Here is a 20,758-nt window from a genome sequence, read left to right on the forward strand (position 1 = left end):
CAGCTATTCATGAAGTGTCTATGATAGCCTGCATTGTTTACTGACAAGATGTTATGATTTCACTGATTCGAAATCTCTTTTGTGAGCAAATGAAGAAAAAAAGTTTGTTTGAAATGCTATGATGTTAAAAACAAACACGCAAACACAGCATATTCTCTTGAAGCCAAGATTAGAGATACACACCAAACAACACACATGTGCATATCAGAGCAGTCCCTCTGTGGCAGAACAACAAGATTTTCTTGAAATCAGACACACTGGAGCCATTCAAATACTTTCATTTTTTTTAAAAAGCTGTAGGATGGAAATTTCAGAAATTTTCTCCAGTTTTCAGCTGAATGGAATATCAATGAATAAAAGGCTTTGGAAAATGTTACATATGATGATCAACTTTAGATCATTCAAAGTGATTTACTATCGCACAAAAGTTTATAGAATTAAGTCCTGAGTCATAGCAAAATTAAATTATAGTGAGATGGGTTGCAATTCAGATAGTAATTCAAAATTAATATTTATGGTAATATCTGTCTGTGTCGCTCTCAAATGTGACTTGAGACTAATCCATGAAATCATGTACTTCAGTCGTCACTGCTGTTAGCAAGACCATCTTGAGTGAAAATATTTATGCTTATTCTCCTAAGATGAAGTGTTTGAGATCAACTCAGAAGATATTGTTTAAAACTGGCGCATTGGTAATAGTGGGTCAGACAGTGTCAGTGCAGACCTGTGGGTTCAAATCGGGTCCACTGATCCATATGGAATTTAATAATGTTGGATTTGATCCCATTAGGTATTGCTACAACTGCCAAATTCTGAAATGGCTTCTAAATGACTTAGCCAGCCAGCCAGGGGGTGAGTCTTTAACCAAATTATAAGGCTTGTAATGGTATTGGATTAATTTGAAATATGCCCATAGTATCAGACACTGAAGTTAAAAAAAAAGAATAAATTATGATTTCTGGAGGTCATTTCTGCCGAAAGTGACAACACAGTGGACTGAACAAGAGTCATAAAGTCTGTTGTCATAGAAACAAGAACAATGTCTGCATGGATCTGGCCTCAATATCCAACGATAAAAGTTCAAACATATCAAAAATTGTTGTTGGGCAAAAAAGGGCAAAAAATATGGCCTTACTATAATGCACATATTTGCATGATGGATTGTACTGGTGCTCAAAGAAATGTTGAATAAAGTGTTATTTTGAGAGGCTTGAAAACTTTGATACAAAATAATATCATATTTGATGATTGTTTTGTTAAACAACTAATATTCAAGCATCTTTTGCAGGCAGCTGGCTGAAGGCATTGAAAGGTAAGTTACATTTTCACATACATAAATATCCGATTTTTCTCTTTTTTCTATAGAACTTTTATGACAAAGGATTTATGTCAAAAGGCACAATTTTTCAATTTTCAATTTAACTCTCAGCATGGAAGCAGAGGGAGAACTGCCGTTCAGAAATGCTATCAACATACGATACATGAAAATACTTCTCAACAGATGTGATGGCGCTCAATTTCACGCCAATATAATCACAAATTGCACAATCAGAGTGAAAACATGTCAGAGAATTAATGAATAGAATGACCTTATATGTGACGTACAATAATGATCTACTGTGTAATGGTTACTCTTTGAAAATTAATCCTATCCACATCCACTATACAAACAATAATATCTCTTTGAAAATTTCAAAAATGATAGATATACCGGTAAAGATAAAGACATGCAGTGGATAAAGAGACAAAATTGCACAAAATCTATCAGTTCATGAACAGGAATACTAAAAACATCAAACGGTCAAATTTTCCACATCAGAGGCAACAACTGAAACTTCATATTAAAAGTTATTTCTTGTGAATGATCAGAATTCCATGAATAATCAATAGTGGATTAATCACTGAGTACTGTTAGTCAAATGGCAGATAAATGGCAGTACCACCACCCCATTTGATAATGGAATGGCCCACAGACTCTGCATGAAATAAAGGAGAATATTCTACTTTGTATATGTTTTTAGGTGAAGTGACTAGGTAGCAGGTGTTTCAATAGTCTTAAGCACTGATATGCCGGCATTACTTCCATGTTTTTCCTTGGTAATATATGAATTGCAATGACGCCATACTGCTGGGTTCAGTGCGACCTGAAAACTCTCAATATCAGTGTTCACTGATTCTGATACAAGTAACTCTAGTGATATTAAGTAGAATGCCCATGATTTATAGAAGCAATATAAAATCCTTCACTTATTTGGTTCAAATAATGACATTGAGAATGTTCTAACATCTGTTATCCAAGTCTGTGTAAAGGTTATGCTTTAGCAAGCCATGTCCAGTACTACTTCGTACATTATCCTTTAGCTGTGCTGCACTGACATTTCCAGAGCATCGCAATTTTGAATATAGTCATGAAATGAAAAGAATAAATGAAAGCTCTGCTTCACCGAAAGTACCAAGCAATGACCTTTGACCTTAAGCAGCTTAGTGATTTTGTTTCCCGTGATCACCATTTGCACTTCCATGGTTGTAAAATTTTACATTCTTTTGATTCATTGTTTAAGGTAATTTTAAAATCGAATGGGCTCTGTTACAATTTACACAAACCTTACATTAGCTCATGTTACTGCTGTATGACTGTATGATCTCAAATTCCAAAGACACACATCTCATGAAAGAAAGGAAACACTCACTTCACTTGTAAAGTCTCATTTTTCAAATAAACTTTCAAATTCTTTACAAAATGCAAAACTTTAATAAGACTTGTACATACCACTGCAGACACGAAACAAACCAAGATTTGTCAGAAATTACAAAAGTCGTCTAAATATCATCAAACTTTGTTTACTTACTGTCTGGTAGTTCATGTATCTTTGAAGGCAATCCAGCAAAATATGCATGCCTCATTGCATCGACAGCTGAAATTCTTTTCTCTGGAATAAGCTGGGAAGACATTGTTAACGTGGATGAGTAAATGAAAAGCCATTTTATATTCCGCTTTGAAAAATTGAAGGATGACTTTTATTCATTAACACTTCGTCAATCTTTTGTCATCCACTGACATTTTCATCAACTAAATAAATTTCCTGTTACATAAATCAGATAATAAATTGTGAATCTTTTGTCATCAACTGACATTTTCATCAACTCAATAAATTTCCTGTTACATAAATCAGATAATAAATTGGCAGCTTTCTAAGTATGCGCTGTTTTTCACAACTACGCTGTATAATTGTCAGATTTCAAATTAAGAAATACAATTTAACATCAAAGTCAAGGCACTGTAATGATTCCAAAATATTCATGCAATCATCAAGAATTTTGATTGTCATATTGGAGTCACATGTTGGTCTCGAATACATAAAGGTCTGTACTACCAGTATAGATATTATTGCTATTTCATGTTTTATCATCTTGAGAGTGTAAGAATTTAAACTTTGTCTGTCACTAGGGGGCGCTCATCAGAAAAGAGCACCTGGTAATAATGAGTATGTATTTTGCCAATGCATAAGTTCATAGTTATTCATGATATTGTGAAGGAAGCACTACAGGGTCTTTATTCCATGAGTCAACCAAAAAGTCCCACTTTCTCAAAGGCACTTCAAGTATTGATAAGTTCATTAACACAGTATGTGAATGCAAAATTGCTTTTTTGTTGACAATCAAATTTAGACTTGGTTTCTCTTTGTACTTCTGGTTTAATATCCACTGCCATCTGACGCATAAATTATGCTGGCCACATCTCATTCATGGTAATAATCAATCTTACTCACCTGTAAAAACTTAGATGCCAAGTCGTTCGCACCAGGACTTGTAAGTAGTCTGCAAAACAATGAAAGTTTTTTTTAGAAATTGACTGATATATATGATGCAGCCTGTATATACAGTTACATGAAAATGCTTCTGAACACTTGTACCATACCCGGTGAGTTTCTGATTGTGAAATTTTCAGTGCATACCTCCATGATTGAGAAGAGAAATACATTTGCATATACAGTTCTCAGTGTGAAGATGTGTTCTACAGAAGGGTGCTATGATGCCTTGTGTATGTTTGTGTTGTGTGGTTTCATCATTTTGTGGTGGAAGAACCCTGCAGTGTTCACAGCCATCATTTCATCATTCTGTGGTTGAAAAACCCTATTCAAAGCCATCGTTTCATCATTCTGTGGCGGAAAAAACTCTAGTGTTCAGAGCCATAGTGCTATGACTACAGCATGTATTCAGAGTACTGTCATGCAATGTGACATTGTGTCATGCAGTGTTTATTGTGCTGTTCAGAACCTAGCATTAGGGCAGCAAATACCTTGGTGTAACCGATGTCAACCTTTGTGGATAGTAGAGATGAAACAAACCAGGCTTGTAGTGCGGTAACTCAGATATTGACGGCCATGATGACTCAGTTGGTGTTCCTAGTACCTGTCAGACAAAACATGATTCCATGGAATTGTTACATATGGAAAGTATTTCCTGTATGGCTTTAACACTTGCTCCTAGTATTGTCAAAGGGTCAAAAGCTGTGACTTTTAACAATTCTGAGGGGATACTTTTCTTCTGTGTGTCAATCATGGTTTAAATTCAGCGCAACTTTCCCAGTATTCAGCTTGTGAACATGGCCTGGGATGTGCATCACATTCACTATAATTCTCAGTGAATCAATTTGTGTCCAAACAGTTCGACACATGATTTATTTGCCAAATTTCTGACAAAACTATATAATTTGAAAATCACATTCAGCGTTCAAAATCTAGGAAATTCATTATTATGGTAGTATTATTATGATAAATGTCATATTTTGGCATGATATAAATTATAGAATAAAATTCACGTCTTGTTCTTATGCATTATCTTAACCTCTTGACTACCGTGGTTGCCAGAAATTTCAGGAGCTGTAACGAATTACCGTATAACCGACTGCCAGTAATTCTGGCAAGGTTCTGAAGTTGTTTTCAGTATCTTTGGTACAACAGTTTTACTACATTTTGGTTGTTAATGACTCAAACGACTAATGGGAAAGTTGGTATTAACTCATGACAGAGTGTCAATTGATATTCAAATTAAAAACTTACCCTGAATATTCTGTCTAACTGGTCGTAGGAATCTTTCATCCCGGGAAATGCAGCATAGCCTTGTAAGATTTCAATAAATATACACCCAACACCCCTGAAATGAGACAGCAAGGTTGACAGGGATCTATGCTAAAACAAGACATGAAAGTTGACAGTAACCTACGATGAAATCTGACATGAAGTTTGATAGTGACCCACAATGAACACAGGATACGACAACAATAGGTCACAATATTTGCATATGAACACAACTCTTCTACAGAAATCTATTATTGTACATATACAGGAAGAAATACACAGGAAGCAATATGTATTATGTGCCTCATAGGAGTTGAAATATTTTGTCAATATACTTTCACCATAATGTCAAATGAAGAAAATAGATTTATTGCTGCAATTACTATCAGTATATTATCATAAAAGGGGACTGAATAAATGAACTGTCACACTTGAAATGAAATGTTTGTTGTGGTGGTGGTTAATATCTTTGAATGGCAACAGAATTAAATTGTCATGAATAAAAAATCATTTGCGTATTACTAGGCAGAGAATGAGCCTACTACTACATGTGCAAGCTTTGAAGAAATTCTTGCCAGCAGTTTTTCTTTTGCATGAAATATCAGAAAGATTAATGACTGATTAATATTGGGATTATGCATATGAATATTTAATCATCAGCTCCTAAATTTTAAGGTTTTTGCTGCACCAATAGAAATACAACGTCATGGTAAAATCTTGGAATAATTAATGCTACAGAGCAGTGACATAAACCAGTTACTCATGCCTGGATATTTTGAAGTCTGTCTTTGATCTCAAATCTTCCATGAGTTCAGAAAATGACAGGACCGACTTACCACATATCTAATTGCGTAGAATAGTTTGTTGACCCTAGCAACACATCTGGCGGCCTGTACCATAGCGTCACTACTTCATGCGAGTATGTTCTGCTTGGAATTGACTTGGCTCTTGCTAAACCTGAAACAAGGAAAAACCCTCATATCTTGTAAATATCAGTAAGGTTTATATGATGAAATTGTCACTATCAGTTCAGTGGTTACGCAATGTAATTTTTCAACTGCTATTTTAACAAAGATACAAGTTGTCATCAGTACAAAATAATAGCAGTGACCAATCATGAAACATGCATGAGGGCAGTTTTGTCTACATTGCTGAAAACAAGACATTTGAGAAATTTTTTATTTCATGACCTTTGAAAGTCTTTCATACAATACCCAGGGTTTTCTCTCCACTGTGCGATTGCTGAAATTGCACATTTCGAGCCATTTTCTGCCCTTTAAAAGTTACTGACTGCGCGAAAATCGTGCACAAAACACAGCACACAAATACGTCCGTATGATGGTGATCCAAGCGCACATTGTAGTGACCTGTAAATTTGCTGTTATTTCTATTAAGAATATTCCCCGGAAAAGACAAAATATCGCCTGTCATTCAATTTTGGTGACGTACATAACAGGGAGTGTACGCATTGAAAAGAAAACACAGTAAAGGACATGGTTGTGCTTCAGTCTCCATGGATACTAGTGCCATTTTATGTTCATGTTTTGATAGGATATGTTGTTAATGTCATTAGTAAGCATTAAAAAATACTGCCCCGTCAAATGTCAAGTCTGCCCCCTAATTTTGATGATGGGGCAGAAATTGGCCCTTCAGTGGACATGCAGAGAAAACACTGATACCACCTATTACCGGTATTTGTATGTATACATTTCTTTGTCATGTGTAAACTGTTGCTAACAATCTGTAAAACTCAGTTTTTCATACCAAACATTGTATCCTTTCCCTGTAAAACATTTCTGTGAATACATTTATCTTGTTTTGGGTTTACATTCAATGTTGAATGACAGTACTGTGTCAATTTTCAGTAATGTACATGTCTATGAAAACACCGTCAACTTACCAAAGTCTGCTAATTTCAGCTCCCCCACTTCACTTATGAGTAAATTTTGTGGTTTCAAGTCCCTGTGTAAAATTCTTCTTTGGTGAATGTATGCTAAGCCTCTTAGGAGTTGAAAGAGTAAAAGTCTACAGTTGTGAGGATTCAGCCCTCCTGAGTGTCTCTCCAGGTAAATGCTTAGGTCTGTGTGCTGCAAGGAAAAAAAAAATACAAAAAGACAATGCATTATCAAAAAATATTATCAGATAGATTAAATTAAATAAAAAAATTCTAGACAACTTTATTTGAAACATGAACAAATAACATTATCAGGCACTGCACATAATGTACTCTTTCAAATACTGGTAAATAGATTGCATCACGACAATCCAAGGCAGTTACCCTTGGAGTGGTAAAGAGCGCCCTCTTTCAGAAAACTTCATTTTCTCTCGTTTTTTTTTTGAATATGTTTTACATTCTTGATTTCCTCAGTCATGCAAATAAACAAATCAATGTGAACGTATGTTTCTTTACACACTTACAAGACAATCTGCATTTTTAAAATGCCTTACTATTACAGAAAGAAAATTCAGTGCTTCCTTTACAGATCAATGAGATGGCAAATTCTAAACGATATCAGAGAAAGCTTCACATAAAGAAATTCTGACAACAGAAAAACACCAGCACAAGAACATCAGCCTTCAGTTAAAAAGGCTACAAAACCCAGCCCCATGATTGAATGCCAATACATTGTTAATGTTTCATATTACTGAAATAGAGCTTGTCATGTTGCAACACTAATTCCTTAGTTTGCAAAACCAAAAATTTGTTCATGCTTCAGACAATTTCTGTCCCAGTGGTTTGGTTGACATAGAGATATACTCACCACAAATTCAAACACAAATGTCAATGTCGTCTTGGTGTGTATAATATCATGAAGAATGACAATGTTTGCATGCTTGAGTCCTTTTAAGAGTGAAGCTTCTCGAATTGCTGTAAATGGTGCTCCCTCTTCCTCTTGTAAACGAATCTCCTTCAACGCAACAATCTGTTTGTTGACACTTGAGTCAAAAATCAAAAAATGTCAGGAAAGAGTCAGTATGATGCTCGGTTCATGCAAATTCAATCTTGCTTTGTAGCCTGGTGCATTTCAGTGCAATAATAAAACCTGTAAAATGAACTATTGGAAGTGTGATTGAAGGCATAGTAGTTGTAACTTTTGGAGATTTTTGTTTTGTTTGTCAACTGTCAAGTCTTGTTCTAATCCCAAAATTATGTTGAAACTCCAACCATTCAGCTTGTCACCTCTGTACAAAGTGCACTCTCATTGATTACAACTTTTAATTTTATTCCAGACTATAATTAACATGTTAACAATTACAATGCAATCTATACAACATGTACAGGCTGAGTTGACAAGCTGAATACAGTGTATCTCAATGCTAATTGGGACTAGAACTATATACTGTAGTTATTTGAAATAAAAATAATGAGAAAGTAAAAGTTACAGTGACTGCCCCATTGAGTCTGTTTTCAGATCACTGAGTACTGAGTATGTGAATCTTCGAAAAATATATGTGGGCAATCTAAGAATACACAGACAACCAATGGAGTGGATACGACAGTGTAGTTTGCTGCCCTCTAGAGGATCACATGAAGTGTAAAGCACATTCAACACAAGGAACATCTTTTGTCTAATAGCATTGGATACATTGTATGAGCTGACTGATGCATGATATAGAGGAATCCCTATGTGGCTGAAAATCTGTGCATGTTTATTTAACATATCAATAGCTTGATTACTAATATATGAAGGTGATTGTTAAAAATATCTAACATTACTAGTAATTTTCTATCTCTCTTTGGATACTTACAAATACTACATTTCTGCCAAGATTACCCAAACTGTGAATACATTCCCTGATGAAATATTTGAAAATTATAGCAAAACCTCCTGCTTTTTTGGACAACTGTTGGTCATTACACAAAGTAGACCCTGAACTCATCACAATTTTTTTTGTTACATTTGCAAACTTACCAATAAGTGAGTATGTAAGAGAAAGAGGTATGATATATCACTTGAAGAACAGTTGGCCAAAAACTCCTCATAGTGATAATCTGCTTGATTTTAGCGATGCCTTTCTTGATAAACAAATAGAACTATACCACCTAGGAAAATGTTGAATTGTAATACGGCACAGTGAGGGGCCCAGTATTCTGTAATCTTGCTGGTAATGATAATTGACATGCAGTCAATGCATTTGACAGAAGTTGTGCTCTGAATATTTCGTTTGATGTCTGGAGGATAAAAATCCGCTTGCCAAGAGAAAATGAGAAAACTCACTTGCTGTATCCTTTGTAAACCGTGGCATATGACCCTTCGCCTAGTTGATTTAATTTCTGATACGCCTCGGCCTTCCCAAAGGGCGAATCATTCTGAAAACATAAAAAAATGATATGATTACACGGTTTTCACTGCAGTCAGTGGCGATAACGAGAAACTGTGTGATTTGTGTCACTGATGTGTTAGCTGTCTGGCTGTGCTTATTAGCTTTTCTATGGCTTCAAGCCCAAATAGTAGATCACTGTCACTGAATTTTCGCAACTATTTCTTTCCTACTAAGTAAAATATTTATTCATCTTTAGCAGACTGCTAATGCTATTTACGCAGTGGCTGCAGGCTGATTTCATTCCAGGCAGAGAGGAAATAACACACAGACAGAGATTTTGTCTGGCTGTTGCATCTACTTGTTTCATCTAAGAAGATACAACAAAAGTCAATCTCCAAACAAATGTTCGTGTCATAGACTTTTGATCAATGTTGAAGTGAATGGTAAAGTACGATGCAATTTGAGTCATGGGTAAAATTATATTAAACTGCCAATTCAGCTGTAATTTAGCGAGTTGATTCAGATAACATCGTGTGATGCTCAGCCTATCTATTGTGTATGTCCCACCCTCTCAAGCAGGTCTATTTTCACAAAGACAAATTTTCCTTTCTTGATCACATGCACTCCGTTCAATGACTGACATCTTTACATGGTCTTATCAATACAACTGCTACAGCACCAAGCTTTCTTTAAGGACACAGCAATGGCACTTGGTATCCATGGTAACCACTGCCAGGTGGGAGGAGAAGATAGCACAACGACTATGCCTCACTTCAGCAAAATGTGTGTTTTCTTTAGTGAATCAGATAATTCACGATACAAGAGGAGCAATGGTGGTGAGATGAAATACGTATGTACGGCCTAACCGTGTGATGAAAAGTGGCGGTTAAGTGGCCTCTGAACAGAGTATTTTACGACTAGGTGTAAATCCCTACAATGAGACACTGAAACCACATGATGTATGTACCAGTATCATGGGAGAACCGTCTGTTCTAAAGCAGGAAAAGTTTGAAATGCACAGCACCATTCCGGTACATTTCTTGATTTGTACTAAAAGATACATCAATTTTAACTTCATTTAGATACATTTATATTTTACTTTCAAACCAGAAATCAACAAATGTTACACAAAAGAAAATTTTGTAATGCCAATGATTAATTTTAAAATCCAAGAAAAGGCTGAATAATCAGGATATACATAAAGGTGTTATCAATACTACACTTATTGAAAGGTAGGAATGATCAAATGCAATTATAAGTCTCTAGCAGACGACTATGTAAATTTTGCATCCAAGTAAAAAAAATTTCTTAATCAAACCAGGGGGTCCAATTTCTACGTTTCTTTCACATTTTTCTGTATGGTGTTCTAAAAATAAACCAAAATTTTCACAAATTTGTCATCCCCTTCCATTACAGCGAGAATTTTTAGCTTTAATTTTCTTGACAACATCAGAGTGAAAATCAGTGTTCCCTCTAAGGTTTCGAGAGGGTGCGCAACTTGAGATACGTCTGATTGCCTCACAGCTGGGTCCGTTCATGTATATGCTAATTTACTGAGGTACGTCACAACGTACAATGAACGTTGGCTCCGTTCATGTATATGCTAATTTACTGAGGTACGTCACAACGTACAATGAACGTTGGTGGCAACTGCGCCACCAACGGGCGCTAAACCCAAACGCGGAAGTAAAATCTACGCTGAGATCGCACACTTCGCCCTGAGTTATCGTTTCCAAAACTACCGATCGAAATTACGAAATGACTGTGACTAAAGTTGCGCAAAACATGAAATTTCACTGCGAGAGCAGTCGGAGACACTGCGCAATTAGCGCGCAAATAAGCCTTAGCGGGAACACTGGTGAAAATATTGAAATCTAGATTAATATTACACAAAACAGTGAAACCATGTGATAGGTTATTGTAAGCAGAATCATTGTGTGATTGCATATATTCAAATTGTACACACTAGACTGAATTGTGGCAATTATCAAGCCAATTTTGGTTAAATTCAACTTTTATTGATAAAACTGAGACAAAAACATCCAATTATCAATCAGTGGCTAACATGTTCACCCCACCATTGATAACAATGGATTTGAGCCAAACCATTGTGGTGGAATGGTTGACATTTTGACAAATACTTGGTCACAAACCATTTTCATCATTTTCACTTGTAATTACTTCAACTTGCTGTTGCAAAAGTCAGAGACTTGAATATTCAGAGTTAATAAAAATATTGAGGTCAGAAGCAGATGAAAATATTGTGCATCTTTTGTTCACTGTGAGTGTGTAAAACCTATATGGAATAGCTAATAGAGGGAGTGGCTCTTCATCCTCCTCCAAGACTTTCAGTAAAATCAGGTACATGGATTTTATTTGGAGACACCTTCTCTCCAGTCTTGTTGAACGATTCAATTTGTAAGGTCAATACATAATTGTAAAGTTAAGAACACCATTCCATTCTTAAATCTTGTGAAACCAAATGTTAGATTTGCAAAGACAGTTGAAATGAATATTTCGACTAGAAACAATTGTGTGGAAGAGATTTCCTTGAATTGGAATTTTTTTTAGTTTTGAACTTTGTAAATTTTTGAGGAACTCTCCCCAAGTTTTCTTCTATAGAGTATAACTTCAATGTCTATCCTTGCTGCATTTCTTTCATGTACTTTGCTCATTGGAACCACATGAACGTCATTGTATGTAAGTAATCTTTTATTCAAATCTCAGTACAAAAAAGAGTAAAATAAAAAAACAAAAAACCAAACAAACCAAGATTGAGATTAGAAGAACTTTGTACTTACTCCTAGGATAAGACTTCTGTGCCTTCTCCTGATCCATGCTCGTTGTCGTGACGACTGTGACCTACTTTCACCGAATACATCATCCGTGCTGTTACTTTTAGCTCCATCCATAGTATCATTCCATGAGGAATGTCTTCTAATGACAGTGTGTCCATTGTATGTGTCCTCAGTTCCATTGGGAACAGACTCTGAGAATCTAACCCTGTGATTGACAGCTGGAGATGATGATGATGATGTCACTGGCGTCGTTGTGATGGTGGGGATGGTGGTTGTTGCCGTGGTGATACATGGGAGAGAACTTGACACCCCTGTTTCTTTAGCTTGAGTTGCACCCGACAGAATTTCCTGGAAAAATGAAAGATGTTTTTTTTGTCAACTTACAGGGGAAAGAAATTTTGCAACTGCATTTCAAAGAAAGCAAAATTATAATATTCTTTGTGTGCAAAGTTAGAGTGAAAATTCAATTGTGTATGGTTCCCTACAAAGTCCAGCACTAAGCGGTTGGTATTTGAGTTTGTGGAAACATGACTGGATTTTTCAGTCCAGCTGACAGCCAGCTGAAAATAAATCAAATACAAATGAAAAGGGTGATTAAAATTATGTTGATAGCCTGCCCTCTATCTAGATATGGAAGACAGATAGAAGAAAGATATCTGCATTAAATTTTATTCATAAAACAATTGTTTGATTTCTAGTAAACATTTGGTAAACGGCATTATTATTGTACAATGTACAAACTAGCCACTGACATTAGGATTTGTAAATCCAGAATGGTAGTGTCTGTATGGCATGAGACGGTATGGACCTATTGTGATTTTTGACAGCACAATGATAAAACATGCACATTTATAAAGGTGAAACACCGCCTTTTGCCGGTTCCTGAGTGTTTTTCACTTTTCATCAGTACCTGGTTTGCTCAAATTGTTTGTCTGCTCTGCTGGCTTCTTGATAAATTGACTGATAACACTGCCGCATGCTCAGTGAAGACAGGGCGTGTCTGTTCATCCATGTACAGCTTAGCCAGAGGACATCACAGATCATTAGTGCAAAAAGCGGTGAATTCAGCTAACGCCAGAAACGAGCACACTTTAAAGTCTCTAAGTCTCTATCTCTCTGTGCCTTGAGACATTCACACAGTTTTCATAAGTCAGAAATTCTGAACACTACTATATGATGTAAAGTCGTTTTGCCTGCAGTGTGGTATGTCACAGCCTACTGAAGCAAATCCTCTGCTAGCTTGAGCTTACAAGCTGCAAATACAATTGTTCACAGCTTGTTGCTGTTTTCCTTCTATGAACAGAAGTTTACATGGGGCATGAATCACGGCTCTTGACTTTAGCATGCATATTTTTTTAGTTCGCTTGAGTTTTTGTGAGTGAAGAAGCCTCAATGTTTCTCTTTTGAAGGACTTTCATAAACCCGAGTAGTATGTGCCTCGAAAGTGAAAGACTTAAACTTTTGCTCAAACTTTCCTGTGTGAAATTTTCAGCCATACTCTTACCAAATCAATAATAAAATCAGGGGTCACTGCGCAAATTTTGGTATGAAAAGAAATTACCTGACATTTCCCAATATTTGAAATTCAAAATGGCTGCCATCCCTGTATTAACTCTACGGGGTAAAATAAAATTTTTGATTTCTGAAAAACTAAGATGGTGAAAGTTTTTCTTACTCCAAGAGCTTTACAATGAGCCCCTATATGCGGTAGACCAGAAAAGAATTGTAAAAGTTTGGGAGTCTGAATATCTGTCCCGAGGCACATTTTAGCTTACCACGGTAAATCATGCATGAAAAGTTTAAAAACTTCATCAAATTTAGTTGTCACTAAGATTAAGTACAAACTACGATCTTTGGCATGCATGTTTTTTGAATCTACTGGAGTTTTTGTGAGTCATGAAACCTGAACATTTCTCCTTTGGAGGAATTTCAGAAACTTAAATCATTTATGAAAAGTTTAAAAACTTCATCAACAGTTGTTACAAAGAGCTAGAGATAGGTCAGGTACCAATACACCATTAGTTCTGGGTCATTGACCTACGGTAGAAATAAACTTGATGATTGGCAGCAGCCCTGTGCTATAGATCTCTAAAGGTGCAATAGATGAATGTATATTACACTTAAATGTACTTTTTGTGATTAATTTACATCGAAAGTATTTCAATGGAAATCTAATTTGCTTCAATTTAAAATGGAACATAATTGCAAGGGCTGCGACGTCCTTTCAAGACAGACTGCCGATTGCAATCCCAAATTGGATGTCGTCCACAATATTGAAAATTTGCAGTCCCTGCGTTGCATTCTACTGTTGATTAAGTCATCAAATGCCACAAATGGAATATTGTATTGCTCTCCAGGTGGCTGTGTTTGTCAACCTTTCATCCGCTCTTTTTTCTCTTTGGTCTAGTAAATGAGATCTCTGTGGGTTGGTGTAATTGCAAATTCTGAGCATGTGATAACTTGGGATTTCAGGATTGACAAATGAAGTAGAATAGACGATTGCATTTCTATCAATAGGTTGGTAGGTCTTGCTCAGAGTAAACTTGTGTGCCTATAGTGTCTGCTTGTTTAGGACCTGGATGTGTGGTTCTAGGTCTGTGAACAGACGCAGTGTACATCTGAACCAGGTGTACATGTATGCTTGTTGCTTTCACTATCTGGCAAGAGTCAAAACAGAGAAAAGTCATGAGACCAGCTTTACTATCGCTGACACATAGTCGTATTCCCTGTGCCATGTTTCTCAGCATAGTGGAAAATCTGTTTTTCAAGAAATGTGTTACATCCCTCTTTACCTAAAGTTTATTACCTGCTGTACCGGTATAATCTGAGTCAAAATTGCTGCTTTTGTGTGTTTGGACCAATTTTGAGAGATGGGCTGTTATATTGGATATCCTAGACAAAATCACAGTCACTTGTCATACTTGCAGAGGCTTATCACCCCATTTAACCCCAAACCCACTCTACCCACCCAAAGCTTTCAGGGCCTTGAAGGTAGTCAATCAAACAAGTTCTTGAGGTGGCTGGAATTTGTGGTTTATTCAATTCCTTTCATTTTTTCTCGCTGAATAGTGCATGGCATGCGGGTTGACAATATACAGGTATGTACAGCCTTTGAGCCAATCATTGATTATGACTTGCGCTTCAATAATTGGTGGTAACTGAACAGATCTGTGGAGAATTTGAGATTATTCAACATTTCACACATCACCTTAATTTTTTTTGAGAAGATGGAGATATTGTAAAACTTCAACTACTCTTGATTACTTAAGAATTTCCAAAGTTGATGGCATGTTATCAATGTTGAATGAAAGACTAGTAAATTGCAGAATGTTCATCCAAACCAGCAGGAGAAGGCAAACTTCAAACTGATGAAAATTCTGAGTGATCATAAGATTATTATGCTAATTGGAAACTTTCCCTGCATATGCTAATGAGGATTTATGTAAATAAGGTTAACACTAAAGAAGAGCAATCAAAAAAAGATACATTTTAGCTCAAAAGTCATATTAGATTTAGATGTGGTCTGTACCACATGGTATATATATATTTTAAAGCTTATATTTTGCTTTGAGCACTGAGACATTGCATGCATCTTTCCCTACAGATACATAATCTACAACATAAATATTACATCAGTGACAAGCATGAGAAAAATATCTAAGTAATGTTTATGTATATGAAACCTTCAACCTATGGTTCAGTTTTGAAATACCAAAAAATATATAATTAGTAAGCTACTGGTAATAATGGAATGATTGAATTTCATTGAATAGAATCGTAAAGTACTGACTCTCAGAGGAGAAAATTAGATTTGAAATTACGTCAAAGACTCCAAACAAGTTAAAGGAATCTTAAAAACTGCGTCATATATACATCTCAGTTGTCAAAACCAGTTTTCACATCTGGAAGCAAATTATCAGAGAATAATTTGTCCTGATGTACAGTGCTTGTTACTATAATAGTTCTCATCTCTATTTTGCATAATATGAATTACTGAAAAGTCTTCTGTACGTGTAGGCATGTGATTTGAATGCAAAATTACGCCTGTGTGACTGTAGATCTGCAAGTCACCGAATTAATGCATAAACGCCCCTTTATATGTAGAAGTGAAATCTGGAACATAAAATCTGAATATATACCCTGAACAATGCATCAATTTCATAACATCAAAACTGTCGTGCCACTTCTTTCAACTTTGAAAAAATCTTTGCTGCTTTACTCTCAATCTGATCATGATATATTTCCCTAAATTTTGACTTATCTCTGAAAATTTGATATTCAGTCAACTGTAAAACATTGACGCTGGTTACAAGGAAATAATAAACTTAAACTGACCTACTGGAAATACATCCTACAAGAGACATTGACATCTCTATATCTATTTCGATTTAACATAACCTTAATATTTCAGTATATTGCCAGTGCCAGTCCTAAGGGAGACAAGGTTACAGAGGTGATGGCAGCCCTGATAGCTAAGGAAAAAAAAACATTACAACAACTCAGCCCACCCATATTTCAAGCTTGCTGATCTCAGACACTGCGACAGCATGCCTGCAATGACAGAATTTCTGCAAAATGTGAAATTTCTCTTTTTTTAAAAAATTGTTTACTAAAAAATAGTAAACTGCACAGTTTTTGACCAATCCTTCCAATTTTGAAGCTGAGCTGTTGGGAACACTTATTTTTTAATTTTTTTCGTAGCAAAATCTTACCCAACCTCTGGCCTAAGGATAACAGCTTTGGTGAAGCCCTGTAGTTACTGACCCTATGGTTGCCAAGGTTACTGATAACTTGATCAAAATGTGAACAGAGAGGCCTTTTTTGATCCTCAAGGTTTCTCTGCTGTCTGTGTGATTATTTTGTAACAAATGAGGAAGCAGGCACAGTGATATCTATGCAGGCACAGTGATACCTATACAGGCACAGTGATACCTATGCAGGCACAGTGATATCTATGCAGGCACAGTGATACCTATACAGGCTCAGTGATACCTATACAGGCACAGTGATACCTATGCAGGCTCAGTGATAGTACCTATGCAGGCACAGTGATACCTATACAGGTACAGTGATACCTATACAGGCACAGTGATACCTATGCAGGCACAGTGATACCTATGCAGGCACAGTGATACCTATGCAGGCACAGTGATACCTATGCAGGCACAGTGATACCTATGCAGGCACAGTGATACCTATACAGGCACAGTGATATCTATGCAGGCACAGTGATACCTATGCAGGCACAGTGATACCTATACAGGCACAGTGATACCTATACAGGCACAGTGATACCTATGCAGGCACAGTGATACCTATACAGGCACAGTGATACCTATACAGGCACAGTGATACCTATGCAGGCACAGTGATACCTATACAGGCACAGTGATACCTATACAGGCACAGTGATACCTATGCAGGCACAGTGATACCTATACAGGCACAGTGATATCTATGCAGGCACAGTGATACCTATGCAGGCACAGTGATACCTATACAGGCACAGTGATACCTATGCAGGCACAGTGATACCTATGCAGGCACAGTGATACCTATGCAGGCACAGTGATACCTATGCAGGCACAGTGATACCTATGCAGGCACAGTGATACCTATGCAGGCACAGTGATACCTATACAGGCTCAGTGATACCTATGCAGGCACAGTGATACCTATGCAGGCTCAGTGATAGTACTATGCAGGCACAGTGATACCTATACAGGCACAGTGATACCTATACAGGCTCAGTGATACCTATACAGGCTCAGTGATACCTATACAGGCTCAGTGATACCTATACAGGCACAGTGATACCTATACAGGCACAGTGATACCTATACAGGCACAGTGATACCTATGCAGGCTCAGTGATAGTACCTATGCAGGCACAGTGATACCTATACAGGCACAGTGATACCTATGCAGGCACAGTGATACCTATGCAGGAGCTGATACTGTCATATCTTACCAACGACTCCTTTATTGTTCAGCCACAACGCAATCATTTGACAGTTTAGTGCATCGACTTTGCAGGGAATACTGGTATATTAGCTTTTCAGTATGCAATATTGACAACAGTTTCTACATCACATTTTCAAGATTAAATCCATGCACAATGGTATTAACTTCAAGTAAGCCACAAGGACGTCCGCTATAATACCTTGACACTGCCATGACGTCAAACATAGATGTCATCAGTCATAATTACATTCGCCACAAAAAAATATGAAAAAAACATTGAATTTTCAAACATTTAGGGCAAATGGTTGTTTCTTGATATGACTTTTATTAACTTGTAACCATGACAACACTGTATCAAGCAGTAAAATCAAGAATTGAGTGATTTTCTCTCATGGTTATATCAGAATAAAGTCAAGGTGAATCATCACAAGATCAAAGCACTGAACACATTGCACAGTTGTGCAGTCATTACAAATCTACTTGACAATATATTCAGCGACCATAACAGACATTACATATTGACCAAAATATCTTACTTTTAATACAGAACATATCCCAGAATGCATCCCAGGGGCAGCTTTTTGAATTCACATAATATTACAGTTCTTAGCTTTAGTACAATTTGAGCTGACTCATGATGAAATTGTCAAGGAAATTTTTACAGTGGTTTGCTTTTTGTAATGAAGTACCTCTCAAGTTAACAGGAAATGATGGACATTTTGGATTTAAAATCTCAGTAAATTTGGAATAAATTACTTGTTTTATTCAAAAGTTTGAATAATGACGCCTGCCATTAATTCTTGGATATCAAAAGGACTGGTTTAAAATTTCCGTCAGCAAAATACACATAAAACTTTTCTTTTCATTTTGAGATACATTTATGTACAGTATACATTAAAAGCATTACAGAATGTTGTCAAGTCATAAGGTTCATATTCAGGGAAGGACCTGAAGCAAAATATGAATTATGATTGTATTGTTGACAACTTTTGACTTTTCTGCCGGTAATTTTACAAGATGTCATCAGCTTGAATTTTATATGGACAAAATTTTCCTCCTAAAAACAGACTGAGTAACTAGGGAAGGGAAGGTATAATATGGTTAAAGTCCTGGAGGAAAGTAGTTTTCTTGATTGTGACTTTATTTCTTTGCCAATATTAAATGTCTTGAAGCCTTTCTGAATAAGTGGCATGGTTTCTACTCAGCTGAAATGAATTCAAACGCTCAATTTGTTATTTGAAATATCAAGATAATCAGAAGAGAGTGAGCTACTGTGAGGTAATGCAGTAACACAAGAGATTTTTCTTGTCTGCTTCTGTAGTCAGCTCACGTGCAGAATTGGCTAGTTTGGATGATATGCAAAATGAGTCATGACGCCAGTCAGAAAACGAGCAGAACACATCAATGCTTGAGGGAAACAATTTACCTTTGCCACAGGGAAAGTGATATCTCTACAGTTGACTTAAAATGAATGTGTTAACTTAACATTACGGCTGCCTCTCAAAACTACACTTCAAGAGCTGGCACTGAACATGTATTTATGATTCTGCATGGCTGGAGATCACAGCCATTGCTACCGTACATTGTAGTGTCTGAACCACCGAGAAAATGTACAGTGCATATAAATGTTTAAGTTTGAACAGCAAAAGCCATCGATGACTGATTACAGGTTCATTGCCACACACTACAGTCAATGCACCATCAGGAACACATTGATATTCAAGTCTATCTGTCTGGATAGATTTGGGTGAAGACTGTTGAATGTTGAAGCATTATATTCATCAGTCTTTTACAGTCATTGTCTTCAGTCATGAAATTTTTGGTCAAGACTTAGTCATCATCAGTTTTGATGTTTGATGTTACCATGACTTAGATAGCTCTGATTGTGAACGCGCTTTGTTACACAATATAGCACTGCATATATAACATCCGTTGCTGCCATCAGAAATTTGATTAAATTTTGTATTTGTCTTTATTAAAATAGTTTGTGATCGGATCGTTTGCTGTTTTTATAATTTCAAACATATCATTAGTAAAGACAAAGCACTTATTTCACCATTCCTGAAAGAGTGAGGCCCAAGTCTATTAAAACATTTCAGGAGAATGTTTAGTTTTGCATATTAATGATGCCGTGGTGATAAGCCAAATCAAAGAGAGCAACTTCATAAATTCTTTGTCTCTTATTATTTCTCTGTTAATTTAATTAATTATGTTGTAAGTAAGTGATCAATTTATCACAATTTATCATAGTGTCTACACTCACATTCAATCATATAACAAATATACCGGTATCACAATATTTAAATTTCTGAAAAATATCATAAATATTCGTAAGATCAATCATTTTCAAACATATTGATTGTTTCAAAATAATCATTGATCAAGACATTAAAAGAGTTTTTCTCATAAATCTTGATCAGTTTAGCTCTTAAAAGCTTAAGTCAATTCTGGGTATCAAATACACCGACTGGAAGGACTGGAAAGAATTGCTCGTACCTCATCTATAACACTATTTCGTATCACCTTTCTATTTATCTTGTTATCTCCCTGCTCACCGTAAGCTTTATGACATCTTAAACTTTGCAACTGCCAACAAATCTTGTGTAAGATGACATTCTTTTGACAGGAAGCATTGCCCCTGTAAGACCT

At 36.2% G+C, this 20,758-nt stretch overlaps 1 protein-coding gene across 1 annotated transcript in view; it reads right to left on the bottom strand.

Annotated features, from left to right (window-relative positions):
* The window catches only part of LOC139144186 (cyclin-dependent kinase 14-like), a 132,661-nt gene that overhangs the window by 41,780 nt on the left and 70,123 nt on the right, over window positions 1–20,758 (bottom strand). The window contains exons 4-12 of the mRNA XM_070714836.1: window positions 12,149–12,493; window positions 9,302–9,393; window positions 7,844–8,018; window positions 6,982–7,168; window positions 5,918–6,038; window positions 5,064–5,157; window positions 4,301–4,413; window positions 3,771–3,819; window positions 2,850–2,940 (exon numbers count right to left, since the gene is read on the bottom strand). Of these exons, the coding sequence (XP_070570937.1) occupies window positions 2,850–2,940; window positions 3,771–3,819; window positions 4,301–4,413; window positions 5,064–5,157; window positions 5,918–6,038; window positions 6,982–7,168; window positions 7,844–8,018; window positions 9,302–9,393; window positions 12,149–12,493 (1,267 nt within the window). The remainder of the gene's footprint in view (window positions 1–2,849; window positions 2,941–3,770; window positions 3,820–4,300; window positions 4,414–5,063; window positions 5,158–5,917; window positions 6,039–6,981; window positions 7,169–7,843; window positions 8,019–9,301; window positions 9,394–12,148; window positions 12,494–20,758) is intronic.

The sequence above is a fragment of the Ptychodera flava genome, chromosome 11, assembly GCF_041260155.1.
Source record: "Ptychodera flava strain L36383 chromosome 11, AS_Pfla_20210202, whole genome shotgun sequence".
In the NCBI taxonomy this organism is placed as follows: domain Eukaryota; kingdom Metazoa; phylum Hemichordata; class Enteropneusta; family Ptychoderidae; genus Ptychodera; species Ptychodera flava.